Genomic DNA, 15,914 nt, shown 5'->3' with positions numbered 1-15,914 from the left:
TGCTGTGCTCTCTTTTGTTTGCAGAGGGAAAGGGCCACTGAAAAATACATCTGATGTGATTAGTGCAGCAAAGAAAATTGCAGAAGCTGGGTCAAGAATGGACAAGTTAGGACGGACAATTGCTGATCATGTGAGTTGGAACTGATTTTTCACAAGCTTTTAGTTTAATTTAAACATTGGTTTTAGGTTCACGAGTACAAGAGTCCTGGAGCTAGCAGCTTGTTTTATGGTGTCTTCTGACTCAAATTATTGATTCTTTGTTCTCCTCCACTTCAGCTTTTTTATTTGTAGCTGGATCGCTAGTTTGCCCTGAGTTTTGGGGAAGCTTGGTGTTCACTTCAAAAATTGTCATTGAGCGTAGAGTTCTCCAAAGAAAGCTGTTACTTTCCACTGCTCGTTTTTCCCCCCCATACATTGCTCTGCAACTACTCAATCATTGTGGATGCTTGGACACCTTACACAAAAAAACAACAACACAACCTTGAAAGAACTGCCTCACTGTGTGTTCCCAGCATTAGTAAATGCAGGTTAAGTTGTAACCTTTCAACTTTGTTTTTGAATAATTACTCTCTGAACACTTGCGTTATACCTCCAGTTGTACAATTTCATATTTGAGACACACATTCATTGTGAAGTTCTGCAAATTGCTCTGGCTTGGCACGGTCTGACCTTATGGAAGATAAGGAGCCTGAAGGCAAGCAGTCACACAGCACTTAACCATATGTGCTTCTAGAATGCAGTGGAATTACTACATTGCCCTTGTCTTGCATGCCACCAGCAGAGATATCAGTATTTTGGAACTTGCATCTATCTCAAACTGTAGAACTGAAAGCAATAATAGCTTTTCCCATTTGCAGTTACAAAGTACTTTTTCTCACCATTTAGATGAATTTTCACGCATTGTGAGAACTTCATTCATTCAGTATTGAATCCCATTGTTAACTTAATTCATTCTGCCTTTTTTTAAAATTCACTTCGCAGTGTATATATTTTGGAATTCTCAAAAGTGAAGACATATATTTTGCAGCCAGATTAGTTAAAGCAGGAAAATCTGACCTTCTGTGCAAACTAGCACAATTTAAAGCATTTTAATGCCTTACAGGTGCAAGTTCAGGATGTTGCCATTATAGATTGAAAGGCAATGAATAGCTCGTGCAATTGCTCTCAACAAGCAATTATTCAAAGTATCTACTTTTGCAAACGAAGTGAACAATATATGTGATAATAATGAAACATTTAATTCTCAGCCATTCACTTTCGATTTTCCACTATGCAGTGTAGAAAGCCTAAATGTGCATTCACTAAATAGATACACTATTTATTTAAAATTAGAAGCAAAAATCTTTTGTTACGTATTAGGCTATGGGCTCCATGGGTGATATTTATACTGTGTGGGGAAATTCTTAGTGCTTGGTGTAATGGGCTGAGGCTGGAAACCTGAGTTCAATTCCTGCTCAGCCATGAAGCTCACAGGATAAATTCTTCGCAGACTTGTGATAAAATGAGAGGAACTATAAACTGCTTCGAAGTTTTTCTACCATTAAACCATGTATGCTGCCACCTTAAGTTTTTTGTTTTAAAACAAAAGCATAATACATTTCAAAAGAGAGAAGCCTCAATTAGGGCATACTGTGAAATCCATATACCTGTATTATTACTGTTTATAGATCAATCAGCGTATATAGACAGGCATTTTGCCAAACCTTTTTTACAAGGTGATGACTGACCTGGTGGCCGTTGATATTATCAGTCTTTGTGCAAGTGGTATTCTACAACATCAGCTTTTTGCCTAACTTAGATATTTAGGGTAGCCTGTATGTTCATTGGGGGACTGGAAACACTATTGATATGTGGTACACTGATCAGTTCTAATGTCTCAGAACTAAATACCAATTTTATTTCTGTCCTCAGTGCCCAGATTCTGCTTGCAAACAGGATTTGCTAGCCTATCTGCAACGTATTGCTTTATACTGCCACCAGCTAAACATCTGCAGCAAAGTGAAGGCAGAAGTTCAAAACCTGGGAGGAGAACTCGTTGTGTCTGGGGTATGTAAATTTCTGAACACTTCGGTTTTGGCTTCCTTCTACACCAACAGTTGTACAAACTTCATTTATGTTAATTTTTTAGGATTCTGAACAAACTTTGTGTGTCTTCATTTTGTTTCTGATCTCTGAATATATAAATCTCCTTTTGGAAAGATTCCTGGAGCATCTTGGTTTTGCTCAAAAACTCATTACAATTGTTTCTGATGATCCTTACATACTTAGATATTTCTGGTAAGTCAGAGGCCATGCTAGATACGCAAAGTATTGTGCAATTTTTCACAGTTGTGCTATACTTTTCATTCAGAGAGTAAATTTGCTTTCATTCCTGTAAGATACAGGCTACATCTAAACTTTGTTCTGCAGCTATCCAGAGCTGAGACCATTCCACAGCTGCATTCTGAATAATGGTTTATTTTCTGAAAGCATCTTAGAATCTAGATCAAATCCTTTTACTTCTTTCCAAACTACCAATTCCAAGTCATTCTTTCCTGCCATCATGTATGCTTGTTTCTCATCACTTTTTACATCAAACTGCTTGTCTTTAAACCTCTCCACAAACCTGTCCCATTCTATTGTTTCTGCTTGTGCCTTGTGCTCCTCCCAGTCTACCAGTCAGCCTCTTGGGACTTCTGCTTTCAGGCTCCCCCACTTATTTCTTTTTCTGGCCCTGGAACTTCCTAGCAGAATAACCAAGCAATGCTCTCTTTCCCTTGGAAACCTGTAGTTTTAACCCTTTGGCCCCCAGCCTGGCTGTGCGCACATCATTTTCATCCCATCTTACCTTCCCCTTTTATCTCATTGCCACCATTGGAAACTTCTTCAGGCAGTAGTGAGAGTCTTTTTCTCCTCACCTCCCCGTAGGTCTATATTACGCGAGGGGTCAGCAAATTTTTTCAGCCGTGGGCCAGTCCACCGTCTCTCAGACCATGTGGTGGGCCAGACTATATTTTGAAGGGGGGAAATGAACGAATTCCTGTGCCCCACAAATAACCCAGAGATGCATTTTAAGTAAAAGGACACATTCTACTGATGTAAAAACATGCTGATTCCTGGACCGTCCGTGGGCCGGATTGAGAAGGCGATTGGGCTGCATCTGGCCCCTGGGCCTTAGGTTGCCTACCCCTGTATTATGCTGTAAAGCACATTGTATATTGATGGTGCTAAATCACTATCAGCATTTTCTCACACTTTTGCTATACGCACTGTAGTCTCTTCCACTTCCCCTTCACTCTGAAAAACTGGAGCAGTTTTGTAGCACTAAAAAAAATTTCATTGGGCGAGTGCGTTTGTGTACCCAAATGTAAGACTGCATGCTCCCCTACAGCAGTGCAGTTCCCCTGTCCAGTACTATGCTGACATCTTCAAGGGTTTACATTTAAGGAGTAAGTTTTTCCAGCACAAGAATGCTATCCCACTGTATCAAGGTTCCCCATTTATCCATAAAAGTTTTATGCATTAAACAGTGATTGTGATAGAGACACCTTAGTGGTGGTCGGAACATGGTTCTTATTGCTCCACAAAACTACTACATCCTCAACTTCTTTTTTCTGATCATCAAAAGGCTTGTTCTTAGCTACACCTTGTGTTTAGACAATTACTTTCGCAGAAGGGAATTCACACTATAAGATACGGGAGAAATGAAAGGTTCAGATCCTAAATCTTGCAAGTGGCTGCTTGAAGAAGAAGAAAACAAGCGAATTCCGCCTTTGAGAATAATGGCAAACTAAAGCAGAAACATATAGTAGTGTTGGCAGCAGCACCTTCACGCAGAGTACATTTGGTGTAGCAATAGGCTCCTAGCAGATCTGTCACAACCAGGGGGATAGTGGATGAGCACTGCAGAAAACACAACATGTATTGCTGTGGTATTCTGCATGTGAGGGCACTCTTTGGCAAGGCTCCCGGCATAGGAGAAAGACATAGCTGTTACCCCGACATCCCGCTAACATGTTCCCTGGGGTTTTACTGAGACTATAAAATGCCTGTGTGACTTACATGGTCTTCTGACATAAATAATTGTCTGTCTCCAAGCTAGACTCGGTAGAATGTAGTTTAATACACACTGAAAAAGAAAAGTGCATACACCGTGTAGGTATCCCTTTCCCCATCAGCCAGTTGAACAATGACCTAGTTTGTTACAGCACTTGCCTTCCCATTAAGTGTTTGTTTGTGATGTATAAATACAACATTTTGGAATCTGGGAAATAAAAAAATAAAAGTTAAAATCGGCAAAAGGAGTCAGGAATCCCATATCACTTGTTTATGCCGTTCTTTTTTTAAAAAAAATAATAATTTTTATTGTTTATATTGTTTATGCAGTTCTTGGTCAGAAGGATTTTGTTAAATGCAGGGCATACAGGAATGGTTATTCTCCACTGATATGCAGAATCTGAGAAATGGCTGCAATGGATCCTAACCCAGATTCTCTTTGTAAATGTCAACATTATCTGTGCTGCTGTAGAAATCATAAAAATGAAAAGGCAGTCTTGATCTGTTGATTAAGAGGCCTAAATCAGTTAAAGGTCCCTCAAAATATGCCAAGCAGTTAATCTTTTTGAAGCTTCCCTCATGGAGTCTTTAAATTCTGAATTCAAACAATCTGTGCCACCCTACCTGTTGCCACCTTCTGTCAATCTGCATGTCCTTTTTGACAGTGCAGTGATGTGATCCTTCACCAATGTTAATATGATACATTTCAATGCAAGCAGATAGTGGTCACTATGCAGCGCTGCACAGTGGACACATCAGCTATTGACACAAAGTGATGGGACACAACAGAATGCTGGCAGAAATTGTGCAGTGCAATTGTGTGCTTACGATTCCATATTTTATCAGTTTGTTAAAATATGTTGACTTAGTAGAGTAGATATCACAATCCAAATTGACACATGCAAGAGCTGGCTTATCCTTCATTGGTGTGGTTTCATATTTCAAAAATTCTCCGCAGGTTGTTTTTTTCCCCTTCACCTTGGCTTAGTTAAATTTTCCTTACTGTCCATCTCATTCTGCATGTTCCTCATGAATAGCAGTAGGCCATGGAGCCCTCCATTTGAAAGCCCTGTCTCAAAATACATAGACAGCTGCTAGCAGCAGCAGAATAACCTTCACAGTCTAGACCAGTGGTTTTCAACCAGTGGGCCGTGGCACCCTAGGGTGCCTTGAATGATGGTCAGGGGTGCCGCGGGCAACACTGGCCTCTGTCCCTCTTTCCTTCCCTCCCTTCTCTGATACTCTCTTATGTCTCTGCCCCCCAACGGCTTGCACAGCTGTTGGTTGCAGCAGCCCTGGCTACAAGCTCACTAGGAGAATGGTGCCTCTGGGGCTGGTCAGGGGTTGCTGGTTGCCAGGAGCTGAGGCAGCCTCAAGAGTAAGCAGGCCAGGGAGTCCAGCCAGCCAGTCCACCAGCCCTTGCTGTTGGGAATGAACAGGCAAGTACTAGTGTGAGGAAGCAGCTCTCTTTGGGCCAGGGGGCAGCAGCAGCAAGACCAGGGGCGGCAGCAGCGGCTGCCAGGAGGACTCCCAAGGAGAGGGGAGAGGAGGCAGAGGAAACACCGCACAAGGGAGGGTGTTTGAAAAAGAGTGGGAGGCTGCCAGCTCTGCAGGCAAGGGATGACATAACTGGACTCCTGAGCCCCACAGGGATGCCACAGAAAGAATGGTCAAGGGAGCCATGGAATCAAAAGTTGAAAACCTCTAGTCTAGACCATATAGTATAAGCAGAGACAGAACAGAGAAGAAGCTCTGTGGAACAATAGCTCCAGGTTCACTGATATGTCAACAAATCAATTTCCAGAGAGGTGGAGTGGAACGAGATCTTGCCCTCCTCTGTTGCTGCTAAAAAAATTGATTTATAGCCGATGGGCTCAGAGCAGGTAGCAGTTACCACATGAGACAAGTTTTCAGGTGACCTGTTAGCATGAGCATCATTTATACTGAGCCAGCCACACCCTCCTGCTCTTCTATTCTAGTCTACAGAAGCTTACGTCCTGATAAATGTTATTTTTTTGAAATGCCAATGACGGTTTTTGCTGCAACAGGCCAAAACACTGCCATACCTTTGGAAATCCCTTCCTAACTGCTTTTTCTCTCAAGTAATTGCTAAGCTGAGGGCTTATTTAAATAAGCTCATTTAACTAAATTTTCTCCAATCACCATTTGACTATTAAGTACTGTACTTTTGCCCAACGGTCCTGTTAAAAGAAACACTCCATGGTTTTTTTAGTGAAGTGCTGAAGACTCCTTGGATAGTCCAAGATTACTGGTATGTCTGCAGCGCTAAGGCATGTATGTGTTGATAATTTTTAAAAAAATATATGTGCTCCTCTTCCTTTGTTTACCTGCATATGAAAACACAAGGTTTTCACCCAGAAGCTTGGCGTGTAAGGAAGAATTCCTTAAACCTATGCAGGCAAAAGCAGAATACTGAAGTTAATTCAATTTAGCATGAAGACTTTTAATACTTCATGCCATGCCAGCAATCAGGGCGAGCTTTAATCTTACAAGAGTGCTTATGTTTTGAAAGTGATGAGGATCTGTGTTTCATGATTGTGTATCCAGCCGTCAGATGACTGGGGAATCTTGACTGGCTGTATGCAGTGATTGAGTTCATATTATTCAAGAGCTATGGACATGTGTTCCTTGGATAGCAGCCCTTGTCTCCACCTCCACCCGCCCAATGCCAGATAGAAAACCTCTTTTGAAAATTAAGGGGACTTCCAAAAGTAGTCTGATTGGATGCAGGGTTCCGATTCTGACATTTTTGCTTTGAGTGCAGCTAAAGAAGCCCTTTGAGTCCTGCTCACTGCTTTCCTTCTTTAAAGGTAAAGGGACCCCTGACCATTAGGTCCAGTCGTGGCCGACTCTGGGGTTGCGGCGCTCATCTCGCTTTATTGGCCGAGGGAGCCGGCGTACAGCTTCCGGGTCATGTGGCCAGCATGACTAAACCGCTTCTGGCAAACCAGAGCAGTGCACGGAAACGCCGTTTACCTTCCCACCGGGGTGGTACCTATTTATCTACTTGTACTTTGACGTGCTTTCCAACTGCTAGGTTGGCAGGAGCAGGGACCGAGCAACGGGAGCTCACCCCGTTGCGGGGATTCGAACCGCCGACCTTCTGATCGGCAAGTCCTAGGCTCTGTGGTTTAACCCACAGCACCACCCGCATCCCCGCTTTCCTTCTTTATTCTCCTCCAATTCTTCTAAAGCAAGCACCATGCTCAGTTTCAACAGGAAACCTCTATGGTAAAGGAATCTAACGTATGTAAAGAGGCAATTTAAATGGTTATTCGAAGCATCTTCCGTTCTGCCTTTCCTAAAATGCTGCACAATTAGCACTATCTGAAACTAAAGGGACTTTCTTGCTGACCTGCTTTTAGGTGGACAGTGCCATGTCGCTGATTCAAGCTGCCAAGAACCTGATGAATGCTGTGGTGCAAACAGTGAAGGCCTCCTACGTGGCGTCCACAAAATACCAGAAGTCTCAAGGGATGGCTTCTCTGAACCTGCCAGCCGTGTCCTGGAAAATGAAAGCCCCAGAGAAGAAACCACTCGTCAAGCGAGAGAAACAGGACGAAACGCAGACCAAAATCAAGCGCGCCTCCCAGAAAAAGCACGTCAACCCAGTGCAAGCGCTCAGTGAATTCAAGGCAATGGAGAGCATTTAAACAGAGGGAGTAGTATTTCTGGATTGCATTCCTACTATCAGATTTCCCCTCCCCACAAATATTCTATGGATTATGTTAGAATTCATTTACACAATATTTTTTGATAAAATCACTTAGACTAAAAGGAGGTAAGCAAGATATATGAAGCATGAAAATACATCTTTAAATCTGAGAACATGGTTAATTTTAGTATGAAAATGCTGTTTAGAATTCTGTGGCATTTCCACCCCTAGCTTTTTAAAATAATAAATCCTGCTTTTAAATCTATTCTGTAACCAAAGTTGAATTTACTGTAACATTAATCCTTCACATAGCTGGATCATGTAATTCCTTTAGAAGAAATGTGAGCCTTCTCAACTTGGAAGTAGAATGGAACCTGTACTTTTATCAAAATTATATTATGCTTTGGGTGGATAGAGAGTATAAGTTTGGTATGTTGAAATAATTGATAAAATGGAAAACGCTAGTTGCTGCTTAAAACACTAAGACAACCGTAGAAAATGATTTTGAAAAAGTAATATACTATAGCATTCTTTTCTAATTTAAGCAGGTTTTGACTCCTTTATATGAAACGGAACACTTTGATTCATTTGTTCTGAATTGCTGGGTTGAAGGTTACCTTTCAGCGTGTGCATCTTGTGAAGACTTCCATCGGAGCCCATAGGGGAGCGAAAGTTATTTAGTGTGTAATGCGAAGTGCATCACGAGGAAAACTTTTAATACTTTTTCTTAAGATGGTGAAAACGTTAAGCCTTACTTACACATAACTGATGTACTTTGCTGGAGGGGACTCTAATAAGTGGCTTGTTCCAGCCACTGTTGTAAATGTTGCATGTTTCCCTCAGCATTCAAATGCAAATCTATCATTGTGTTCTTCTCATAATTGCTATGCATCCTGCCCTGGGCTTTTTAAAAACCTAGCAAATAGCATTGCATTCAGACTGCGATTCAGGCATTGTTTGTCATACTGGGAGCCTCATGGTATAATTTTGCTCTTTAAAATTTTTATGGATTTCTGTTTTTATACCTTTTCCAATAAAGTCCAGTATAAAAACCAGTTGTAAGGGTCAGAGCTTTCTTTGCAGTTCATAAAACACTCCTAATTCCATAATGAAGTGGCTGGGCTATGCAACTAATTAGTGGCAATTTAAAGGGCTAGTCATTGGTGACTAACACATGAATCACTTGTTCACTTTAGTTAAAATGTACATAATGGAGGGTCTGCTATAGTTTCATTGCACCATGGGCAAAATTACTATGCTCTTATTGTGACTCATACCGTGTGCTGGGGGGGGGGGAGGTGCTCAAGAGTTAAATCAGCTGAATTCTTGGCATGTTATTGAAGCACTTGTTCCAAAGATTATCTGCTCGTGCTTTAGTTTGACTCTTTGCAACTACTCAGTTCACACACCCCAGTTTAACCATAGTTGAGGGTTTACCATGAATGCACAGGTGGCTCTCACTTTACTCCAACCCTAGTGCTAGCGGGAGCAGCAACCGCAACTCTGGCTTCATGGTAAATGCCTTAACTTATGGCTTACTCTGAGATGCAGATGCCGCTAATAAGTCCTTAAACCAAACATACACAATTAAGATACATAGTAAATAAGAGAAACTTTAATACCAAATGTGTCCCAGTAGTTATATTGCCCCCATAGTTAGATAGGAAGATATTGAGATAGCAAGAAGTTGCAAAGCCACAGTGCTTATTAGAGGATTCTGATGCAAAACCAATGAATCAAAATTGCATGCTCTATTATACACGTGAAAAGAACCGGCTGGGTGTCCGAGAGAGCCTTCTAGTCACCCAGAGAGGTTAAAATGAAGGCAAGATATATTTTAGTGTGTCATCCCCTCCAGGCTGATAGGGCACCAGAATCTTCTTAGAGGCTGGTAATTAACTTTCCCAATGATTGGGGAAGGTCACTGTATGATGAGACATTTGGATTGAATGGAGCCCATTAAAGTTACAAGTTTGAAATAGGACTCTGTTTACCACTTATTCCAGTTTAATGTAAAATGTGGTTTTGAAATGAAGTGTTATTGTTTGTACAGAGGTACATCTATAAGGGGAAGTATCTCAGGTCAGCAATAACCACAACAAACAAAGAGCAGGGTTGAAATAATCCAGAAACAGTGGGATAGAAACAGTATATACCACCAATAATATTGCAGCAAAAATACTGCACTTGTATACTGTCCGGAAAGACAGAGGAAATAATAACTTAAGTAAACTCCTAGCAGATAAACCTCTTCGTATGGATTGTGTTGTTTAAAATTCCTACATTACATCCATAACACTGCTTTTTAATACTATCTCCAAGAGATGTCTTGCCCTGCTTTTATTTTTGGTCATATTTTCTTGGAGGTGAATTCATTTCATATTTCCTCTCCTGGAAGTGTTGCCTACCTGACCCTCCTAGAGGTAACTTTCCTAGCCTTCATGTGCTCTCTGTAACCTTCCTGTGAATTTATTCCTCATTTATCACAACTGCCACATGATCTGTCTAGCTCACAAAGCTTGACTGTGCTATAAGCAAAGCACACCTTTTCTCCTTATTCTCTGGTTTGGAATATAAAATTATGTTGTGTGCATAAGCAGTCTGTGGGTTTTCAGCTGACCTTCATAATTTGACATTTTTCTAGACACTAACTACAGCTAAGCTGTGTTGAACAAAATACCCCAAAGGCTAACAATGAAGGTCAGAGCTTACCAAAACTTGGTCAAACAAGTTCTGATATTGCACAGCTTCCTTGCTCCCAAGTTCAGGAGCTTTGAAACAGTGTCTTGTGTCAATAACTTGGACTGAAGTGGACCAAGTAGGTGAGTTTGTAAAATCTTTACTTAACAAAACCAGCTTTTAACGAGAAAGGTACCCCAAGACCCGTGGAGCTTGTTAGGAAACCTTAAGACTAGCTTGTTAGGAAACCTTAAGACCATGGGACAAAAGATGCTGGAGGGTACCAAATAAACCAGATATATACTGTATTTTTCCATAAGACACACTTTTTTCCTCCTAAAAAGTAAGGGGAAATGTCTGCATCTTATGGAGCGAATGTGTGGTCCCTGGAACTGTATTGCCCAGGGGCGAAAAGCAGATCGTACTTTTTTTTTTTTAAGAAAGTGGGAAGGGGGTGTGGAAACGAAGCCGCTGAGCAGCTGATCGGCAAGCGATTGGGAGGGAGTTAAGGGACGCTAGCGATAAAGGAGGCTGGCTGGGAGGGGGGAGGTAAAAGCATATGGATCCTCAGGATTTTTGCATTGGGTCACCCCAAATTCACCATCGGATCACATAGCCTGTCCATGGCTACAGCCTGCACCAAAAAAACCCACATCCACTGTTTCGTGGGGCGCAAAAACGTGGTTACAAAGCATGGATCCACATGGATTCTCAGGATTTTTGCATTGGGCTACCCCAAACTCACCATCTGTTGCCATAGCATGAACCACAAAAATCATACATCCACTGTTTCGTTCAGAATATTTTTTTTTTGTTTTCCTCCTCTAAAAACGGTGCGTCTTATGGAGCCAAAAATACGGTAGTATTCAGATAAGACTGCCTATCTTCAGTTTCTCCTTCTGCAGCTTCAGCCTCCTTAGATTTTCTGTAATCTGCCTCTCATCCAGGACGGGATACAATTTATAGTCTACACCCAGTAATCTCTACAGGAAAACTTTCTGAAGCCATGAATACCACTTCTCAAAGAAAAAGATTTCTCTCCGGAGTTTGATAAGCATTCACCTTTAACTTCTATACCTGTTCAATGCATATATGAAGATAGATGACAAGTTTTGGTGGTGCCAAAAGCATGGAGCCATCCAAATCAGTTCTGATTCCACTCCAGCTGCCCTTGACAGATGAGACAGCAAAGCCCTTTGCATGAGCAGTGGGATTGAAAAGAGTGAGAATTTATATCTTGTTTTTCCCATGCAGCACAAATCCTGCCGTTTCAGTGCTTAATGACAAGGATAGGGGCGCTTGTCCCTGATAGAGGTCAGTTGTTATATTTTATGGGGAGGGGTGTGTTCCTTAAGACCAACCATTCAAAGAAGTTACATAAAAACCTAAGAATTGTAAGTGAGAAGCAGAAAACTTAGTACTTGGTTGGTTGGTTGGTTGGTTGGTTGGTTGGTTGGTTGGTTGGATCATTACATTATCAAAATGTCCTTGAAGCATCCACATCTAATAAATAGATAAAAAGTAAATAAAACAACACACCATCAAATACATCATCCTGGGGCAAGCGACTTGTTCTGTCCACAATATGCAACATTTGCTGTTATTAAGTATGTATGCCCATTGCTGCAACTTGTCTTCAACTACTTTGAAATTTGCACGTGCCAAATCAGGATTTGGGTCTTAAAATGAACCCAATTCACCATATTTCAATTAATCTCAAATGTTGCCAAATTTATGCTTATGGGGGCTGATCTAGCGTGATCCTCTGCTACTTTCTGCAAAGCCATTTTATCCTCCCTCTTGAAACGCATGTCTAAACCACTCCATTCTTCAAGCCAGCCGGAGAGTGTGAGTTAGCTGTGGATGATGTGCCTTGGGGGGCTTCAGAGTCAACGATGTAGTAAAAATCGGGAGGCAACAAGAGGGGAGGAAAGCGCAGCCACCGTTTTGCAAAGGCGTGCAAGGCAGCTAGAACTACCCAGGCTTGCAAGGGGGAAAGGGAAAGGGGGACAAAGAGCGCAGCACGTTTCACAGCCACAGGACCCTGGATGAAATGCAGTTACGCAGCTGCATAAATGGCCATGCAATTTCCCTCTTGGCAATACAGTACATCAGTGTTCAGAATGTTCTTTTTATTTCTAAGTGTTCCACGTGAAGAAAAGTGAGCGCTAGGAAAAGAACATAGGAACAAGAATGTAATGTTAGAGATTAGGAAGATTAGCACCTACCCAATACTTCAGTTCTCTGCTTTCCCCACCCTAGTCCACCCCCCCCACACAAAAATCATTGGGGTGCTCCATTCCTTTCCTTTTCCACAAAAAGTTAGTAGCAGCACACGTGGTTCTAGATTTGCTTTCTTCCCTAGGGCTTGTGGCAAACTGAGCCAAGAAATCATGGGTGTCTGCATTTACCTACATCTGGGTGTGGGATCCTAGGATCTAGACCAATGAACAGATTCTTTGTATGCATCAACCATCCAGATCAGGGTCACCTTTTTTCCACTTTCCCCGATAGGGACGCAGGTGGCGCTGTGGTCTAAACCACTGAGCCTCTTGGGCTTGCCAATCAGAAGGTTGGTGGTTCGAATCCCCGCTATGGGGTGACCTCCCATTGCTTTGTCCCAGCTCCTGCCAACCTAGCAGTTCAAAAGCACACCAGTGCAAGTAGATAAATTGGTACCGCCGCGACAGGAAGGTAAACAGCATTTCCGTGCACTCTGGCGTCCATCACTGTGTTCCATTGCACCAATACAGTGGTTGTTGTAACCCTCTGTCATCCCCTTCTCCTTGTGCCCTCCATCTTTCCCAACATCAGGGTCTTTTCCAGGGAGTCTTCTCTTCTCATGAGGTGGCCAAAGTATTGGAGCCTCAGCTTCAGGATCTGTCCTTCCAGTGAGCACTCAGGGCTGATTTCCTTCAGAATGGAGAGGTTTGATCGTCTTACAGTCCATGGGACTCTCAAGAGTCTCCTCCAGCACCAGAATTCAAAAGCATCAATTCTTTGGTGATCAGCCTTCTTTATAGTCCAGCTCTCACTTCCATACATCATTCCTGGGAAAACCATAGCTTTAACTATACGGACCTTTGTTGGCAAGGTGATGTCTCTGCTTTTTAAGACGCTGTCTAGGTTTGTCATTGCTTTTCTCCCAGGAAGCAGGCATCTTTTAATTTCGTGGCTGCTGTCACCATCTGCAGTGATCATGGAGCCCAAGAAAGTAAAATCTCTCACTGCCTCCATTTCTTCCCCTGCTATTTGCCAGGAAGTGATGGGCCCAGTGGCCATGATCTTAGGTTTTTTTGATGTTGAGCTTCAGACCATATTTTGCGCTCTCCTCTTTCATCCTCATCCTTTTACATTGCCCAGGTTTAATTCTGATAAGAGGAATTAGCTTCTTTGTAGACATCTTTCCAACTTCATTTATGGCTGAGGTGTCGCCTAACTCTTAACTCGGAGCCTGCTGTTGTGTGTATACCACTTCCAGATTATAAACAGAAAGAGCCAAAAATATTACTTTATTCTTTTTTAAAAAAACTGAGATAAAGATGTGTTAACCGGTTTGGGATGCCTAGCCAATTGCCACCAACCCTGTGTGTCTCCGCGTCACCTGCTGGCTTGCCCTGCCCCTGCCCCTGAAATTTCTTCAGCAACAGCTCTTTCCCTGCTCTATAAACTTCACCTATTTTCTACTGTAAGTATTCAAGCAGATTCTTTTCCTAGAAGATTCAAGATGGGGGGCCAGCAACTGCTGACACCTGGAACTCAGCTATACAGCTGCAAATATAAGGTTTTAAGTTTGTTTTAAGTGCATTATACAACTTTGACACTAGATGGCGATGGTGAGCTTATGGCAAATTCAATATATTTTCCAAAACGTTTTTTTAAAAAGCATTTTCATAGCGTTTTTTTTTATGTGTCTAGATTTCACCCTGGAATCAGGTGAGCATTCAGGATGATATCGGCCAAGGCACTAGATTTGGCAACAGCTGGGCTGCAGGGGTTGCAAGAAGGAGGGATACAAGGTGCCATCAAACCATCTTAGAAACTCTACCAGGGATTTGTGTTGGGTTTACTCCTTAGCTGGTGAATGAACAGCTGGACTGAGTTCTGCAGGGCTTCACAGGTTGCATGGATAGATCAAGGGCCACGTGTGGCCCCTGGGCTGCCCACATGCAATGTCAAACCTGAAGCAGACCGGCCGTTTTACCACAGTGTTTACCTGGAAATGAGTTGCACTGACTGATGTGAGACTTATGCTCTGGCATTTATCTTTAGGATTGCGACTATCAAAGATACAAGCAAGCAGCCAACAGGTCATGCCACACTAATTTCACGCCCATTAGTATTTTACTGGAACGCTGAAATCCCATTCATGAAATACAGCCCTTCGTGGGATCATAAAAATTCATATTCCAAGTAAGAGTAAGTAAATCAGCTCACTGACAAGCCATACTAGGACAAGAGGACAGCACAACGGAGACCATTATGTTAAATCCATTTAGCAGCTGCGAGGGTAGCGCCATCAGGCAAAGGGTTATGGGAATGGGGGGGGGGGGAGAGATGCATAAACCAAAGTTAGAAGGGAATATACAACAGATGAGCTTAGAGAGAGGAAGGCAGCCTTAATTCATCTAGGGGTAGCTGACAAGAACAGATGGGGGTCTGACGGGAACTCTACATTCCACAAGAGGGATGTGCTTTTTCCTCTTAAAAACGTATCAATTCTAGCTAGCTGACAATTCGGGGAAATATGGCAAGAGGGGCGGCTTCAGTGTGGGCAGACTTGGCTCTGAACTGCAAGGCACTCTGAAGAAATGAAAGAACATTCGAAGAGTAGTAAACAGGGTACTCCACTTCCAGAGCTCTGCTCCATGCTTGTCAATCATTTCCAAGTTCTTTTATTTTCTCCAGCCTCTGAACAATTGAATGACCCACAGTTCCTAAATTCACTTGAGGGAAGTGCAGTCAGATCCCAGGAATTCAGGAACAGCTAACTTACAGAATACAGTTACTATTTGTGTCAAAACACCAACTTTTTTCCGGCTGTCTGTAACTTATTTTTTCTTTGCTGACTCTGCTGTTGCTGTTTTTGTTCCGTTTTAGTATCTGGATTGAATGTGACGTTTTAACAACATTACTGTTGTGTTTGTGCTTTATATATGACATTTGCCTTACGAGCTGCTTTGGGATGGATATCATCTTTGTTCCTTCATTCTATCTACTTTAGTACATAGTTATTTGGATTCTACAAGGAGCCTCTGATGTAGAGAACAGAAAAGGCTGTCTTATACAAAGTCATACCATCAGTCCAACTAATTTACGGTAGTTTGCTCTAGCCAACCAAGTGTTGGCTCTCCAGGCTTTCAGAAATTAGCCTTTGCCAGACTGCAAGAAGATCAAACCTATCCATTCTTAAGGAAATCAGCCCTGAGTTTGACCATACTGTGGGAGGCAGTGGAAGACAGGAGTGCCGGGCGTGCTCTGGTCCATGGAGTCACGAAGAGCTGGACACGACTAAACGACTAAA

General features: G+C 42.3%; 1 protein-coding gene across 4 annotated transcripts in view; it reads left to right on the top strand.

The window, feature by feature from the left end:
• The window catches only part of CTNNA1 (catenin alpha 1), a 65,622-nt gene extending 56,856 nt beyond the window's left edge, over positions 1-8,766 (top strand). For all 4 annotated transcript variants that reach the window (XM_080999040.1, XM_080999041.1, XM_080999039.1 and 1 more), the window contains exons 16-18: positions 25-130; positions 1,912-2,046; positions 7,422-8,766. In XM_080999040.1, coding sequence (XP_080855166.1) covers positions 25-130; positions 1,912-2,046; positions 7,422-7,709 — 529 coding nt within the window. In that variant the 3' untranslated portion in view covers positions 7,710-8,766. The remainder of the gene's footprint in view (positions 1-24; positions 131-1,911; positions 2,047-7,421) is intronic.
• Positions 8,767-15,914: the final 7,148 nt, after the last annotated feature.

This window comes from Podarcis pityusensis (genome assembly GCF_964106645.2).
Source record: "Podarcis pityusensis genome assembly, chromosome: 3".
NCBI classification, from domain to species: domain Eukaryota; kingdom Metazoa; phylum Chordata; class Lepidosauria; order Squamata; family Lacertidae; genus Podarcis; species Podarcis pityusensis.
This window is presented reverse-complemented; position numbering and strand designations above follow the sequence as displayed.